This window comes from Micrasema longulum, unplaced genomic scaffold (genome assembly GCF_059751315.1).
Source record: "Micrasema longulum isolate JH-2025_06_02 unplaced genomic scaffold, ASM5975131v1 h1tg001055l, whole genome shotgun sequence".
Classification (NCBI taxonomy): domain Eukaryota; kingdom Metazoa; phylum Arthropoda; class Insecta; order Trichoptera; family Brachycentridae; genus Micrasema; species Micrasema longulum.
In genome coordinates, this window is record NW_028278243.1 from 193352 (window position 1) to 210535 (window position 17184).

A 17184-nucleotide genomic window follows, 5' to 3' on the forward strand; every position below is an offset into this window, starting at 1 on the left:
AAGATGGTTAATAATTTTAGTATGGAAAACGGAGTACTTCAATTTATCATGTTTAATTATATTCTTGAATACTGGCCACAATTAATCGTTGTTATTATGTTGGTATTCCTATTGAAAACCATCTGTCAATCTGTTCTACTAAAAAGTGCGACAAATCGAGAGTTTCTTAAGATTTTTTAAGGATAGAGCTGTGAAACTGAACTTAATTTTTCAGCAAGGTTAGTACAAAACTTTACAATGTCATGTTTACCAGTGATTGAATACATGTTTATTAAGCTAGTTTTGTATCAAATGTGATTATTTTACTAAGAATTTTTTTTTTTTAATGGGTGCAAACTATACAAAGAAAAAATGTACAAAATCAGAGATTGGCACTGTGCCAATAACTAACATGTTGCAGTGTTATTCGTTCATATTTGAATTATTTCCACATGCCAATCAATCTCTTAAATGCATTATTGATATTTTGTTTGTTTATTATAAGCGACAAATAAAGTAAAATATTTTAGCACTTAGTAAAAAATAGATTGGCTCATATAGATAAAGAAATACTCCGAAGAATTTTTTTAAGACAAATTTTTAAATAAAAAGACCGTTGCTATCTTCATCTGATTCGGATTGAGTTATACTTTGTATTTGTATACTAAAATTAAATCCATTCAATAATTATAAAAAATACCATGTCTTTTATTTTTTTCCATATACACGGAAATTTTAAAGGTGCCAACAACTGACAAAATTGCTTCGCCAATTAATAACTAGAGGTGCTTATAAATAGCTGAAATAGTATATTTTTAAACATTTTTATTTATTTTTAAAAAATTAAAGATTCTCTTAATACCAATTAATAGTTCATCATCAACCAACCGTTTTCATTCAAAAGATGATTGTTCAATTTATAAATAAATATTTACTCAATCAATACGCTTTAAGTGCCTATCATTGGTGGTTTAACCTGACTTGTTTATTTAGGGAAATGTTTTTTTTAAGTCGGTCATTGATAATTTGTTTATTTGCCATTTTAAAGGAAAATAATAATTATAATTAAATCTAACAGCATTTACAAAACTTTATATTATTTTCTGTATATACTATTATTATTTTCTCTCGTTTAAAATAAACAAATGTGAAACTAAACATAATCACTTTCATTAAAAACATTGCGACCTAAAGCGTTTCCCAAAACACTTCGTATAAAACGTATCGAGGCGGTATAAAATAAAATCGAAATTAACGTACAAAAATGTGTATATTTGTATGAAAATTTTAAGTATATGCATTGGTAACTTGTGATCGAACAAGTAATGTTTTCAAACAGAAAAGTTAATTATATTTTGGAAATAAAATTGAAGATAAATGTTAACTTGCCACTATAATACTTGCCCTGGGGTTACTCTATGTAAATCCATTGGCGATAAGATTTTTGAAGACCGTAGTTTACGATACTTTTTTTACTATCCTCGATTTTATTTTTATTTCATTATTATTATTTAATTTTGTGAAGTGGTGTGATACGGAGTGGCCATAATACATAATATGGCAAAGTAAAATGAGGAACTTCTGCCCTACGGACTGCACTAGTTCATGTGAATCGACCAATGATAAGAGAGCTGTGAAAGATATCTGGTTTACTTACAGTCCACGGATCAATCGGCTGAACTAACTGAGAATAAATGGAAAAGAACCGCTGCTTCATACGCGGAGTAATTTCAGAAATACAAAACTTTTATCGGACTATAATTTTGGTTCACTTTTAAATACGGTTTTTTTTATAATGGCAGTTGTTTTCTTTAAATAAATCAAATAACATAAATAAAAATAATCAGATACGAGTTTTTAATTAAATTTCGTGCCACAGTACATATTTAAAGGAAACTGAGTCTATTTTGTCATTTTCTATTTACCTAATACGACAAATGATTGTGTGTAGTGAATTCAAACCCTTCTTTAAATTAAATAAGACATTTTTCTATAACCTAAGTATGCATCAACGTTACAATCTCCTTTGTGTTTACGTCACCGTTAGAAAATCATGATTCAAGAGGAATTTTACATATCCCTTACCTCACCAACACGTTCCGGTTCTTTCTCGGCAATGCACGTCCTTTATAAAGGGTACAAGTATTTCATGTTGGAATCACTGGCGGCTCCTGACCGAAAACATTGGCAGTGCATTTCTTTACGCTTTGTCAACTTGTATATTAAGTTCAATAATATTATAACAATATGGCAGGTCTGACCTGATAAATGAGCAATAGTATGACAGCCCGCGCATCGGAACCAGAAACGCTAAATGCGCCCAACATAATACGCACGTTATACGTAACTAAATTAGTACTAATATCATGTCACTACGCATGTTCAAAGTGACATTACAAACGAACTTCAAACATCAAATCTGCGCATGCATTGGCAATGCCCGGAGCATCTTCTCCCTGTAACGTACGATTCACCGGCATGAAAAGTTGTCTATCTCGCTCAAATGACGATTTTAAGAGATCTGGTATATATCATACAAATTCAGGGTAAAGAATTGTGCAAAACAGAACATGCACGGGGGCGATTGCGCATGCGTTGACAAGATGATAAAATCGTCCGCTAGAGTCGATCTCGCTAGATCTTTTGGCGCTAGTATAGAATATTATGTATGATGTTTACGAGTATAATATTGCAACGAATCCCTGTTTTTTTGTACTTATAACATATTTTGGCTTTCAATAAAATTACTAATTTAATTACACATATTTTTACTTGGCAGTGCATTGCACTTATTCACATACTAAGGAACCGCCTCTGGCTGGAATATCGAACATGGGTAGAAAATTAAAATACAATTGTACAAAGGATTGTAGAACTTAGCCCTTAGAAAAGCGCAACATTTATTTGACTTCAATATTTAAACTTTTTTATCAATATTTAAAGCATCAACTTTGCTGTCAAAAATTTAACCAAATATTATTAAATATTTGTATATAACCACTTACCAACTTTTCTATGTCTACCGGCTTCGAGACGTACCCGTATCTTCGTCAGGACAACAATTAAACCAATCTTTTTTCAATTTTTTTAAATTTTTTGTGTGACAACTATGGTGAAGGTGTATTGTGGGTTTTGCATGTTGGTTTAATTGTTGTCCTGACGAAAAGACGGGTACTTCCGAAACCGGTAGACATAGAAAAGTTGGTAAGTGGTTATATACAAATATTTAATAAAATATACTAAGAAAAATGGTTCTTTTCACAAGAAATAAATGTACGTCTAATACATTAAATGCATTATTTTGTTTACAATTAATTATACATAATATCAATGTCAAACAATTAGCGAACACAACTACTCCCATTTTATGGCATTATTTCATTCATTGACAAAGGAATATTTATAAATCAAAATGTATTTTAAATTGAAACATCAAATGCATGCTTCGAATATGGAAAAAGAATACTTAAATATGTGGTTCCGGTTATATTCAATTTGTTGACAACCGGTTTTAAAAATGGTTCTACCGAGAGAGACAAGGGCAAAATAAGAGAGTGGCTATTCTGTCAGGCGTTTATGTATGAATGAAAACAGTTTATACATATTTTGCATCTATTTCTTATTTTAATTTTGGCATTTCTATTTTATTTTGTGTATTTTTTTCTCGCTCCCTATAGTTAAGTTAGCAGTATTAGATAAATAGTGCAGTTATACGTTTTTTTGCAAAGGATCTCCACCGACAAGACATATACATTGGCTTAGCGTGTCTTGTAACTGACCATAAATATATTTGTCATCTGTTTTGAGTACCTTTATTGCGTAACAATTAGTTTGTTTTCAGTAAACAAATAATATCTTTCAAGCCACCTTCAAGCAACGCTTGAAACATTATTATATATCCCCAGAATCCTGACCTCCTTGAGTTTTTACTGCTTTTTTTATCAAATATATTTGATCGGATCGGGTCGGATCGGATCTGATCGGGTTGCGGTCCTGTGGCTATTGTCTCGGACTCACGGATTAAAGGTCTGTGGTTCGAATCCCACTCTACCTCAACTTGATTCCATTTTCTAACAGTAAGTTATTTACAACTCGTTGAAAATGGCCCTCAAAATTAAATATTTGAGTAAATCATAAGAACGCAAATATTTCTTTAAAAAAAATAAATTATAATAATTTTTTATCCCTTTTTCTTTCCTTGGTTCCTCTTTTTCTCTCCTTCCAAACTCATTATCTGATCCCACATTTTCCTCATCATTTGATACGTATAACATAATGTTACTTTTAAAAAAAGTATTAGTGATGTGCAATCCTTATCTCCCAATTAAAAAACAGCTTTTATTTTTAATTAATTGTTTTTTTTTATAATATTTTATGTTTGCTTATGTATGTATCCTTTAATATATATTTATGGTTTTTTCTGCAAAATTTTGACCAATCTCTTTTTTTTGACCAGTCTATTTTTTTGTTGGCTCAAGTACTTACTCTTTGTACTTAAATTTTTTGTTTTAATAAATAAGAACGCATGTGTTGCACCTTTTACGTAAACGTACTCGTATTTACATATAACTACATACTAAGTTTGTTTTAATCTTTGTAAACTAATACTGAATTTGACCATCTCACGATTTTATTTACATATTATGGATATCGGTTCATCAATTTGTAAACTTATATTTATTCTGCAAAGTATTTTTAAGCGCGTTTTTATCAGGCATATGTTTATATATACATATCTAAAGTGTCATGTAGTGTGTTAATACACGATGATATACATTGCACAATTATTTTACCTCCGAAGTAGAGCCTTACTACCTTCACGTAGAAGGTCAAAATACGCCATATCTCAAACCTTCCCCTTCTATGTACGAGTATAATTTCTTGCGGCCGCACAATGCTCGATACAAGTACCGCCGCTATACAAAACACGGTACACAGTGCAGAGAGTACCTCTGCCAGTCATTGAACTTGCCGTTGGCCGTCAATTTGGCACTTTTTTTACCCACCGCCTGTACCAAATAACTAACGATAGATTACCATTCAATGGTCAAAGAAATGACTGAATTCAGCGGTTGTATTATAGAAAACATTTAACAATAAGATTAAAATCGTTGTCATACTTATATACTACTCGTATATGCATACTGAATTTCGAAGCGCAACTTCTCAATATATGCATATTATGTAAAAAGCTTGCAAAAGCTATAGATTCAACACCGAATAATTTAATTGACCCAGCCAGATATCGAGCCAGTAGAACGTTCAAACCGTACTTAAATTATTAAAGCAGATAAAAATATTTAAATATTTTCAACTGTTTATCTTCATATTAGTTCAGTAAAAAAAATCTCGGCTGACGAACTAAGGCCGGGTTGTTTGATCAGTAGTAATAGTTAAAAATCAAAAGTTTTTGTAACAGTCTTTTTTGCATGAAAATATGAATACTTTTTCAAAATTTCAGCTATCTCCTTTGATTTTTCAAACAACCCGGCCTTAGAGTAGACAAACTTTTACGCATCTGTGCACTTTTATATTTACAATTTCTAAATAGTTTAGTTACTGATTCATCACAATTTCACTCATTTACCTACTCTTAGGTTCAGTGCTGCTGAATAGCATTTATTTAGTATTTTTAGTAACATATTAAGATTAACTACCAACTAAGTATGAAGACTTTTTTATGGGACACATTTTTTTAGAACAGGTTTATTTAACGCACTTACATATTAAATACATTTGTTTATTACCTTTAACAATCAATATAAAGTATTAAGCAGATATTTTTTCAGTTCATTTTTTTTTAAATAAAGATCTTCGATGTTAACAATGGTTTGCGGTTGATCATTGAAGACCCTTGGAATAACGCAATTTAATGTTCGTTCTCTGAAGTAGTTAGTAGTTCGGGGAACGACCAGGAAACCCTTAGTTTTTTATCTAGTGTTGTGGGTGTGAGAAACTCTTTTTTATATTCCGGATCAACAGAGTGATCTGCAATCAACTTCTAGTCACAAAGTTGTTTTACCAGCAGGACATAACAGAATTTCAAATATACACCTACACTTAAATGATGTACCGCCTCACGGATTATGTTATTCTGGACAATCTCCGTTAACAGTCTCATGTGAATATCATAAATTTTACCCAGGTGAGACAGGAAGGTATGACCAATCGCAGTAAGACACGCACTAGTATAGATATAATCGATTCAATGAGCGAGGTATATATACATATTATATCTTAACGTTTTGAAAGGTAGCATGATTTTGATTTCGCAAATGACTTTAAGCCAGTACCTTAATCTGTCGCAGATTCTATCAGTATGAACATCCCAACTAAATTTCGTTCGACTAAACTCTGTTCGGTGTATTTAAAAATAATGCTTATGGGAATATCCCCGTTCAATTTTTCCGATTCTATATTAAATATTTACTCACCAGATTAACCATTATTTTTCTTATACGTAAACATTTTAATGAAAACTTATAGAATAGGTTCAAGAAACGCTATAATATTATATCTCTCTAACGTAGTACGCAAAATTTTTAATGAGGAATTTTAAAGATAATTAATATCTCATCTGATTTTTGACTGGTGCAAATTCAGAATTCCAATCTTTGACGAGTCACTGCTTCAATGATCTCGCTGCGAGCATCATCTCCGTAATAATATGATTAATTCGGTACCTCCTTGACGTGACCGGACATTCCGCGCATTGCTCGTCGCTTCTGACACCCCTCAGCCGCTCGCCGCGCCGCCGCTGACGCCCTACCTGCAGCTAGCATACCTAGGTACTTTTATTATTATCACATCATTATTACACTCAACCACCTATTTGTAGGTACGTTTAATACCTACATATATAAATAATGATAGTAGCCATCGGACGGGGTTATTTACAACACGGGAATTCTGGCATGCCTTACGTTCCAAAGTCAGGAAACATACCTGCGCAAAATAGTATATACTTTTGCACATGAGTATAAAGTCGAGAATGTATCTTTATTACTTCATAGATTTATAATGTGAGATTAAATTGGCGGCCTCCGTGGTGTAGTGGTCAAGACGCTTGACTCACGCACGGAAGGTTCCGGGTTCGATTCCCGGTGAGAACACAAAAAATTACAACTGTGATTTTTCTCAAGCCTGGGTGCTCTGTGATGTAATTCACCACTGTAATTAGGCCTCCTGGCCTGTTGTGGTGCAAAAAAAAAAAAAAAAAAAAAAAAAAAATGTTAAAAAAAAATGTAAAAAATTAAAGTATACATAAGTTTTAAAAGATTTAACTAAATTTGAAATACATCTGCGTAGTTAAGATGTAACGGCATCGTTTGCATATTTTTTTTCGATTCTGTTGCCCCACAACAGACAGTAGTTCAATCACAAATAACTATTATCAACGTGCTTAAAAACATGCAAAGCATTTGAGCAATCACAATGAACAATAATCGCAGTCATAAGTCAACGCGTGTGTAATCTCTAAGTCAACGCTTGTGTCGGTTCGTTTTTTGTTTTCCTCGTAAATAAATACAGTTCATTGGCGAAGACTCGGCGTTTACTATAAAAACCCATACAATTTATAGCATTTGCAAAAAAGTAAAGAAATATCTAATACAAAAAAGTGAAAATTAAATTACAATTACTACGGCGACTGCTTTTCTTGACATTTGGCTTGCCGACCGCCGGCTAAATGCAATAAATAGCATGATAAATAATAAATCAAAATAGCTGTTTTGGATTATTTTTCATATTTACACCGGTGAAATTCAAATATGTGATTGCGCAGCAGGATTATACGTCGCGAAACGTAAATATTTTGACATTTAATATTAGGTGTTTACGGATGTTCCATTATGATCGCGAATACGATAAACAACCATGGTGAGAAATTGTTATCACGTCGCTATTAGCACGTCTATAGTTATTTGTGAGTGAGCTACTGAAGGCATTACCCCTTCTATAATTTACAGTAGTAAACAGTACAGTAGTAAATTATAGCACATCATTACGGCTGACTTGGAAAAATAACATGTAATTTTTGTATTGGTACTTACCGGGAATCAAACCCGGAACCTTGCGAATCCGAATGAAAACATAATAAAATTAAGCGAATCGTTGATACATTCCACTAAGCGATTACAATGAGGAAGTTTAGTGTTTTTTTTTATTTATTTATTAATCGAGTATCAAACTAAACCAAATTCTTTTTCAAATTAATTTTATGTATTGTATTATCATCGCTATGATTTTTTTATGTTACCTACGTAATTTTTTAATTACTCCGCGAGTGACGTCACTAGTTCTGTGGGGGGTTGGCTTCCTGACAGCTGGAAATCTATCGCAATACTATCACTGTTGATTAAAAAAAACTTGTGATGTTATTTAAAGTAGTTGATTCAAATCATTTTTATACATGTTTTTATACATTCATTTTTATACACTTTGGCGTACAATTAAACTCTCTAACTTTTACCGCGTGCAAGAAAACATTTTTCACATCCAATTTCCCGTAGCACTGAACTTCCTAGCTGGTTTTACACAGATTTATCGATTGAATCAATATAAAATTTCAATATGCGTGCATTAAAAAATTGCCTAACTTAAAAAATAAAGTGACCAACATATTTTTATCAAAAAGAGCAAATCAACTTCAGCAGATTGGGTTGGAATAGTTATAATTTGATTGATTATTGTATTTTGTTATTGTATAATTACTTTAAAATATGTGTGTATTTGAAGTAATATAAAATATGTATAGTACTAGTATATTAATATATCATACTCGATTTTTATATATTTTTATTTTTAAGCACTCTTTAAACCACATATATGGAAATGGCAGAAATGCCGTATTGAAATAAATAAATAAAATAAATTATTCCAGTGCAAATTAAAAAAAATTGTAATTATTTTAACTTTTGTTCGGAAAACTCGAGTTTCCTAAATGGATAAAATTGTAAATTATTTCTTTAATTTGAGACTCTAAATGACATTGACTTAATTTTGATAGTTTTTTATAGATATTTCCTTGAAAATTATTGACATTGATTTAACGTTCATATTACTTATGTAGTTTTAAGATTGAGCAGACGAAAACAAACATGGGTAGAATTTTGTGTTTCAGACGCATCTTCCTCCAACGAGGCGGTCCACCTCCAGCAGAGATTGAGGAGCCTCAGTACCGAACTGGTCACTTTGAGGAATCATCTTCACGTGGGGCCAGGAGCCCCCCAAAAGCAGCCCGCACCCGTCCCTCAGGTCAGAAACGCTTATATTATATTTGAGGCTCGTCAAAATGTTTGATGACAAAGACTGGATTTCAACCCCAGGGGAGTCATTGCCAAATTAAAATAGAGACGGAGAACATTTTAGAAAAAGAAATATGGAAGTCTAGACAGGGCTTTTTTTTATCTGAAAAATGTAATTACATGATTATTTCCATGTCACGAATTGATAAAAACACCTTAAGAGTAAATATTTTTTATTATTAATATTAAGCATTTGTCTTTGTCGTCAAACATTTTACTAAATATTATTGAATTTTTGTATATAACCACTTACCGACTTTTCTATGTCTACCGGTTTCGAGACGTACCCGTCTCTTCGTCAGAACTCCAATTCAACTGTTAAGTTGTAATTATGTTGGCTTAATTGGTGTCCTTAACACAAAAAATGAGCCCAAATTGCATTTCATTTATATTTTTCTCATTGGAAGATAATTGCAAAATATCATTTGAGTGTTTTTCTTAACTATAATTTTATTTATTTATTTTTTATTAATCAATATATTTCATAAATGATACATGTTATTCTTTTTCTTAACTACCACAGGAATCACACCTTGGGCCACTTTTATTTAATGCCTACATTTATGATATTTAATTATGTATTTAAAATGCCCATTATCTTTGTTATGCTGACGATATTTTTTTTTACCTAAAAGTTAGGTGTAGAGATGATTGTGCAAAATGACAACGAGACTTATCAAATGAATGTATGGAAAACAAACTTTATATCAATGTTTCTAAATGTTAAAAAATATCTTTCACTCAAAATAAAAACAAAATTAATTATACCTATATTATGATAAACAAAAATAAAATTAGAGAAGCAAACTAAATACGTGACTTTGAAATTATTTTGGACTCACAATTAAATTACAATAGTCATATGGAATCAATAATTAACAAGGCATACAAAATTGACTGGATTTCTTATGCGGCTGTGTAAATCTTTTAAAAACTTATATACATTTTTTTTGCTATACATAACATACGAACGCCCCCATCTTAAATATTGCACTGCCATCTGGTCTCCTGTTTATAAATTGAATATTAATGGAATTGAGAGTTTTAAAAAAAACATTAAATAAGTAGAATGCAAATTGAATTTGCATTTTCCAAATTATATAGCTTCTTTAAAATAATTTCATAACCTTGATTCATTGACACACAGAAGAGATATATTTGATCAGATCCTGCTTTATAAAATTGTAAATTGTAAATTGTAAATAATAAGTTTGACTCCCCAGAACTAATTAATCTACTTGCTTACCGTGTCCCCTCCAGACCAACTAGACTGTCTGATATTTTCTATATTCCTAACATTAAAACTAATCACCGGAAACATTCTACCATCCCTCGTATATGTGAAGCATTTAACAAGAATTTTAATAGTCTCTATATATTTAACACTCCACATAATAGGCACATAAGAGAACTAATTGACTTGATTCAGAATAACAGAGAATGAACGTTTTGTCTTTTTTTCTCTTTATTTCTCGTCATCAAATCAAATGCAACTTTCCATTCCTAATTTCCTTCATTATTCCTCCATCACTCCTAATCGATTTCCTTCTTTTCCTTCCCACTATCCCCTCTTTTGATACATATTTTAATTTATAGTAGGCATATTTATTTATTTATATAGTTAAAACCGTCGTCGCTTTATTTTAATATAATTGAGTAAAAACCTGTTATTGGATGGCAGGCCTTACTATTTTTACATGTACCTTTTTTATAATTTCTATTTATAATCATTTAACCTGTACATCTGTTTGAATCCTAAATAATTAAATCAGTTGTAAAGCTACATACAGGGTGTTCTTTAAACCCTGTCGCATCCGAAACCCCGATGATCAGTATGAGCAAGAAGACATATTGGCACATTAAAATATTTTTTTAGAACGAATAAAAGTTTAAAAAAATTAAGTATAAAAAAAAACAAATGGTTGCTTACTTCTGCAGGGGAGAAACGAGGAGGGAGGAGGGGGAGTCTGATGTGCCGACAACCGCGCGTCCGCGCTCCCCCCAATTCTCCCCTGCAGAAGCATTTGTTTTTTTTATTATTTTATTTTTTTAAATTTTCTTTGTTCTAAATTTTTTTTTTACATACTAATATGTCTTCTTGCCCATACTGATCATCGGGGTTTCGGATGTGACAGGGTTTGGAAAACACCTGTATACGCTGCCGTTGCATTTTCACAAAAAAAGTCATTCATTCGATATCGGAATGTAACTATTTGCATTGCAATATTTTAATTTGAACTTAAAATGATTTACTCCTGTAAAATATCATTTTGTAAGATAGTACATATTATAGAAACACATCGATATTTAACATCTAGCCTTATTACCTACTTATTATTAAAATAAAATAAAACGGCAATAGGCTTCGTAGGCAAAACCAGAGTTTCAAAGAAGTAACCTCAGAGTAATAATTCTCTAGAGAAGCCCCTAAGCTCTATTGCATAGAACAAAAGGGTTCCAAATTTTCGGTTCAGTTTTAGTTTGATTTTTTGTTTAACAACAAACGTGTAACGAACGATTTCGGTTAGCGCTCCCAATTCTCTACCCTAGTACCTATGGCCTGATGTATTGCTGTAATCTGTAGCCAACTTTGTAGTCAATAATCATATAATTGTTTTTCTCCATTTTCTCTGTTAGGACAGGCACCGTGGCGCAGTTGGTTAGACGGCCAACTGTGAAACTGGCGCCGCGCGTTCGAATCCCGTCAGTTGCAAGAAAAAAATATCTAACTGCAACTAGAGAACTTTTTAAACAAACTAAGCAATTAAATATAACTGAACTCTTTCAACTAGAAACATTAAAATTTATCTATAAATTAGCCACTAATGTAATTGTAGACGAAGAACTAAAACTTGTAAAAAATTGTAGTCAACATAGACATAATACGAGAATATCAGACAAATACCATATACAACTTTCTAAAAAAAGACAAGGACAATCAAGACTAATGAACCAGGGACTGAAATTATACAATAAACTACCAGACAAAACTAAACAAAAGACTCAGTCAATTTTTTTAAAAGATGTACAAAATATTATTTTGAACAACAGATTATGAATGAAAAATGTTTATACTGTTTTTGTAAAATGTATGTAATAATCCGTAAGGGTTTATAAATAAATTTTTCAAATTAAAAAAAAAATCCAAGGAATATTTTTTTCTCAATTGGTCTGGGTATTGTGGTGTATTTTTCATTACCTCCTTCCATATCCCCTCTATCCCACCTGCTGACAAGCCTCGAAGTAGGGGCTTAGCGAATTATCCTTTTAAATAAAAGGTTATTACTCTAAGAAAGTAACTTAGTATATTTACAATAAACTAAAAGTGCATCTATTTAGGTATTTACTAATCTAAAACTGTAAAATAGCAAAATTAATAAGGTCTGATATTTGTAATTGTTTTGAATGTCATTATGTTGTATTGTTTTAGATTCCGGTTGGGGGGTTTGGTCTAGGGGCGCAGCTACAGGGGGGGCCCGCCGTACCCCCTCGCCACACACCCGCACCCCTGCCTCCCCTACACCACGCACCTAATCAACCTCAAGGTGAGGATAGGAATATTTTATTTTTTTATTAGATTATTTCCAGCAACATTTTTTTTATCTGAAAAACGTAATAACATGATTATTTCCATGTCCCGAATTGATAAAAACACCTTAAGAGTAAATATTTTTAAATTAATATTAGGGTTAAATAATGATTTACCAAAACCTTTCAGTATTTTTGGTATTTTTAGCAAGTCAAAATAACTATGCTAGAAAATAAGCATCAAATTGTACGAGTAGAAGAGCGGGGGGGCAGTTTAATAAAATCAAATAAACTGAATATTTACAATATTTTGAGTTTGTCCAAATTTTTGCACACAAGCACAGGATTCAACTCCCTAGGGAGCTGTTAACATTAACATATTACAACAGAAATGAAAAACATTTTAAAGAAGGTAACATAGAAGTCTAGGCACCTACAGGGCTTATGACCTGTCATTGGCTGGTTTAAGTGGACACTTTACACACTGTGTAACATTCACCATTCTGCCCATATTCGAACATCTATATTCCTTTAAATTGTTCATCTCTTGATGCTTGTGAAGTTAAAGAGTTGAAACCTTTATTTATGCGGGTGAGATTTATCTAATTTAAGTATTTCACCTACATACTAGGCAACGCCTAAAAATGTTATTTTTTTCAATTTCTATACTTCTTTATGGACCAGGTGGATTTATCAACAATATATGGGCAGAATGGTGAATGTTACACAGTGTGTAAAATGGCCACTTAAACCAGCCAATGACAGGTCATAATAAGCCCTGTAGATGCCTAGACTTCTATATTACCTTTTTTTATATGTTCTTCATCTCTGTTGTAAGATGTCTAACTAAATATTTACTAATTTATGTGCCTACATAGGCATTATTATGAATTATTGTTGGTTGTGAATTTTTAGTAATAAATCTAAATGTTCATGGAAACAGAGATAAGGGAGGAAATAGAGTTGGAACTATACCATGTCTTCTCCCATTTGTGTACTTTTTATTTAATTTTTATAATATGCCTTTTTAGTAGTCATTTTTTTCCTCTCTCCTGTATTTATAATAAACTAAGATGAAATGTGAAATTGGTCTTACTTTTTTATTATTATTTTCTTATACCTTGTGTCTACTAAAAATACTGTATCATTTCCATAATGGTGGGAAAACGAATTCCCACGCGGACGCGGGGCGAGAAATTGCGGAGGGCGAAGCCCTAGGGCTTCTACGATATTATTTAGCAGAGTGAACTGTATTTTAGTTTTAATGAAATAAGTGAATATCCTCGATATGAGATATGCAGTGTCAATCGGTCACAACCCCAACGAATGAGATGGATTAGGAATGGATGAAACTAACCTGGTTCGTTCTTGATGGAATTGCGGTGGTTCGACTGGTCTATTGTGAGCGGGACCAACACAAGGACAGGCCCCTTATCTGGAGCTGAACACTGGTGGTTGGTGGAAACAAAGTCTATGATGCGACACACATTCAACAAAATAAACGCGCAATTCACTACATAAGTAAATTGTGGCGGATGATCAAAGGATACTAAAGGTGGGAAGTGAACAGTGGTTGTGGGTAAAAAGGATGTTGATGTTGTGACAATAAACATTGTTAACAATGCATACCCACCTAATTCGCAACCACATAATAAACAAATATTATATGAATGAGAAAAATACTTGTATCTCGCATATTTCAATCATCTCAATATTTTTATTAATTAACTGTTTTGCTCTCTCTATATTTCTATGTTCCCACACATTAATTTACAAATGAAATTGATCCAATTGTGTGAGAATGGTGTAAAAATAAAGACCGTTATCGTTTAATATAAGAATGATTCAGCATATTAATACATGTATGTAGTATGTAGTAGGTAGTAGGTAGTAGGTACACACAACACGAATTGCAAGTCATTTTATAAATTAATTTGAAAATGTAATAACTTGAGAGCGGAAGAACCTGCCACTTTGTTGAGTTGAACATAATATATGTAGATATTTATTTTGAATTTAATACATACGTGTGGAGGTTTGAAATTTTGAAGGCATTTAGTTTGCTACTCGTAGCTTGTTTTCCAAGATATTAATACGCCGAATAAACGCATGTTATACCTAAATAAAATGTACAACTTTTTTTTTTTAGACTTTAGCGCCTGAAGCATAAGACGATAGTCTTATTTTCTTACCTTCACGTTTATTACTAATGATTGCTGATACGCTACGACTAATGCTCTAAAGCATCCCCTAACAATACAACACTATCACAATAATATAATCACTAGATTATCAAATCGTCAAATGAAAACTAATTCCACTTTTGGACAAAGGGATTTTTAGTATTATGCAATAAAAATCTATGACCTACTTCCACTGTCCATTGAAACAATTAGTAACGAAAAAAATATCAAAAAGGCAATAATAAAAAAATGGATAGTGGAGGGGGGTAGAAGTAAAATGAATTGTCTCATTCGCCCAAACCAATCACCTGCTTCACAAATGTCTAGTTGACGTTATGTTTTTGTTCTTTTTTTGTATAAGTAATATAGGTACCTATGTGGGGTCCATAGTCCATAATCGATGACACACACGTGTTAAATTAGTTCACCTGAAGTAGGCTAATGATCGACGATGCAATGTCATCATTTTCTATCGAATCCCGTATGTATATACGTATAATGCAACTCTATGAGTATTGCACATGAAATCAGAGGGCATCGTAAATAAATAAAGAGACCACAGGACACGGCCAACGTTAGTCAACCCGTTCAGTCAGTCAGCCCAACAAGATCAGTGCAGTTCGCTCAGCTCCAGCATGTAGTTCAAATGCAGTCTCTTCAACCCATCATCAACCATAGACGAAAAATAATTCCCAGAGAGTAAGGAAGTAAATCAACTTACTTCTTTATTCCATGAAAAAAAATTGCTTTTTGACATACAACTTTTTTTATATTAATTTATTAACCAAGTTAAAAGAGATAGAGTAATGAACGTCTTCTTGGAAGGAAGACAGTGATTTATAACTCTCGGAAATGGAAGTAAGTCAAAAACCTCAATTTCGGAGTTACTGCCTTCTTCCTTGGAGCAGTCGACTTATAAACGATGCCTCGAAAAACAATCAACACTCGGAAATCGCCGACTGTCGTGTGCTAGGAAATGCAGACCAAATATGATACAAATATATTGCGTTATTCAGTAAATTGAAAAAAAGCATCGCAGTATAATGCAATTTGAGAATTGAGAATACAATTTGACATTCAAATAGTGTTTTGTTACAAATTAGGGCAAAATAATATAAAGAACACAAATCTTCTATCTATCTTTCTATATTTTATTTATCTATCTATTCTTCTATCTTCTATCTAGATATATATATATTTACATGTAAATAAATCGCCGTGTCGTGTCTCGCGAAAACTCGAAAATGGCTCGACAGATTTACGTGCGGTTTTTTGCAAAATTTTCTAATTCACGTTCGCAAGGTTTACCAACAATAACATTTTCAATATGTTGAGTAGAAAAAAGTTACAAGCATGTATGTGCTTTCGTCGATTTTGCAGGGTTGCATTCGACTGAAATGCATATTTTGAAAAATTTGGAGGATGTTGTTTTTTTGTAAATTAAAAGAGTTTGAATTTTAACGTTTACAAGCAACAATTGTACTTAATGGATACTGAATTGATTAATTTCCTTACAATTTCTCAATTTCTAGATATCGACTTATTTTTAATGGATTTTTAGTAATGCCTTAATTATTTTAACTGACTTTTGTTACATTTTTGAAAAACGGATTCTTACACAAAATGCACCACTGTTTGTAAGTAGGCCAGAGTTTGACAGTTGCAAAAAGAATTTTATATTTCAAAAAATTCATTGATGTTTCGGAATTCAACCATAAACACGTATCTAGGTACCTACTTCAATTCTTTATTTGAACATTAATAATTTTTAATTTTAGAATTCAATCATAAACAAGTATCTTAGTACCTACTTATCAATGAAAAGTCTTTTTTCCATTTATACGGACAGTTTTTTCACGCTTTTACTTCACAATCAGACATTTTTCTTTTCAGTAGTGATTTTGGCACGATTTTGATTTGAGCACCGCGAGGCCTCTTAGGCAATCTTATGAAGAGATAAAACTAAAAACTAACGCTTATTACGAATAAATAAATAGCTCAAAAACGGCAAAAATAAATAACGTGTGTATTTAATTACGATAAAAATGATTGTTCAACTAGCTAATAGCAGGCGAGCCAACGTTCGGGCAGGACAACGTCTGTCGGGTCCGCTAGTAGTTAATAAAATTTATTTGAATACCGAACACTAAGTAGGTACATTCTTCCATTTTCACTTCAATAACTCTTTT

The 17184-nt window shown here is 32.1% G+C and overlaps 1 protein-coding gene across 3 annotated transcripts in view; it reads left to right on the plus strand.

Moving 5' to 3' along the window:
• The window catches only part of dachs (unconventional myosin-IXb-like dachs), a 141148-nt gene that overhangs the window by 102885 nt on the left and 21079 nt on the right, over positions 1 to 17184 (plus strand). For 2 of the 3 annotated variants that reach the window (XM_088233082.1, XM_088233084.1), the window contains 2 exons: positions 9101 to 9234; positions 12715 to 12829. In XM_088233082.1, coding sequence (XP_088089208.1) covers positions 9101 to 9234; positions 12715 to 12829 — 249 coding nt within the window. Of the gene's footprint in view, positions 1 to 9085; positions 9235 to 12714; positions 12830 to 17184 lie in introns of all 3 variants that reach the window. The other variant, XM_088233083.1, reaches the window with a different exon arrangement.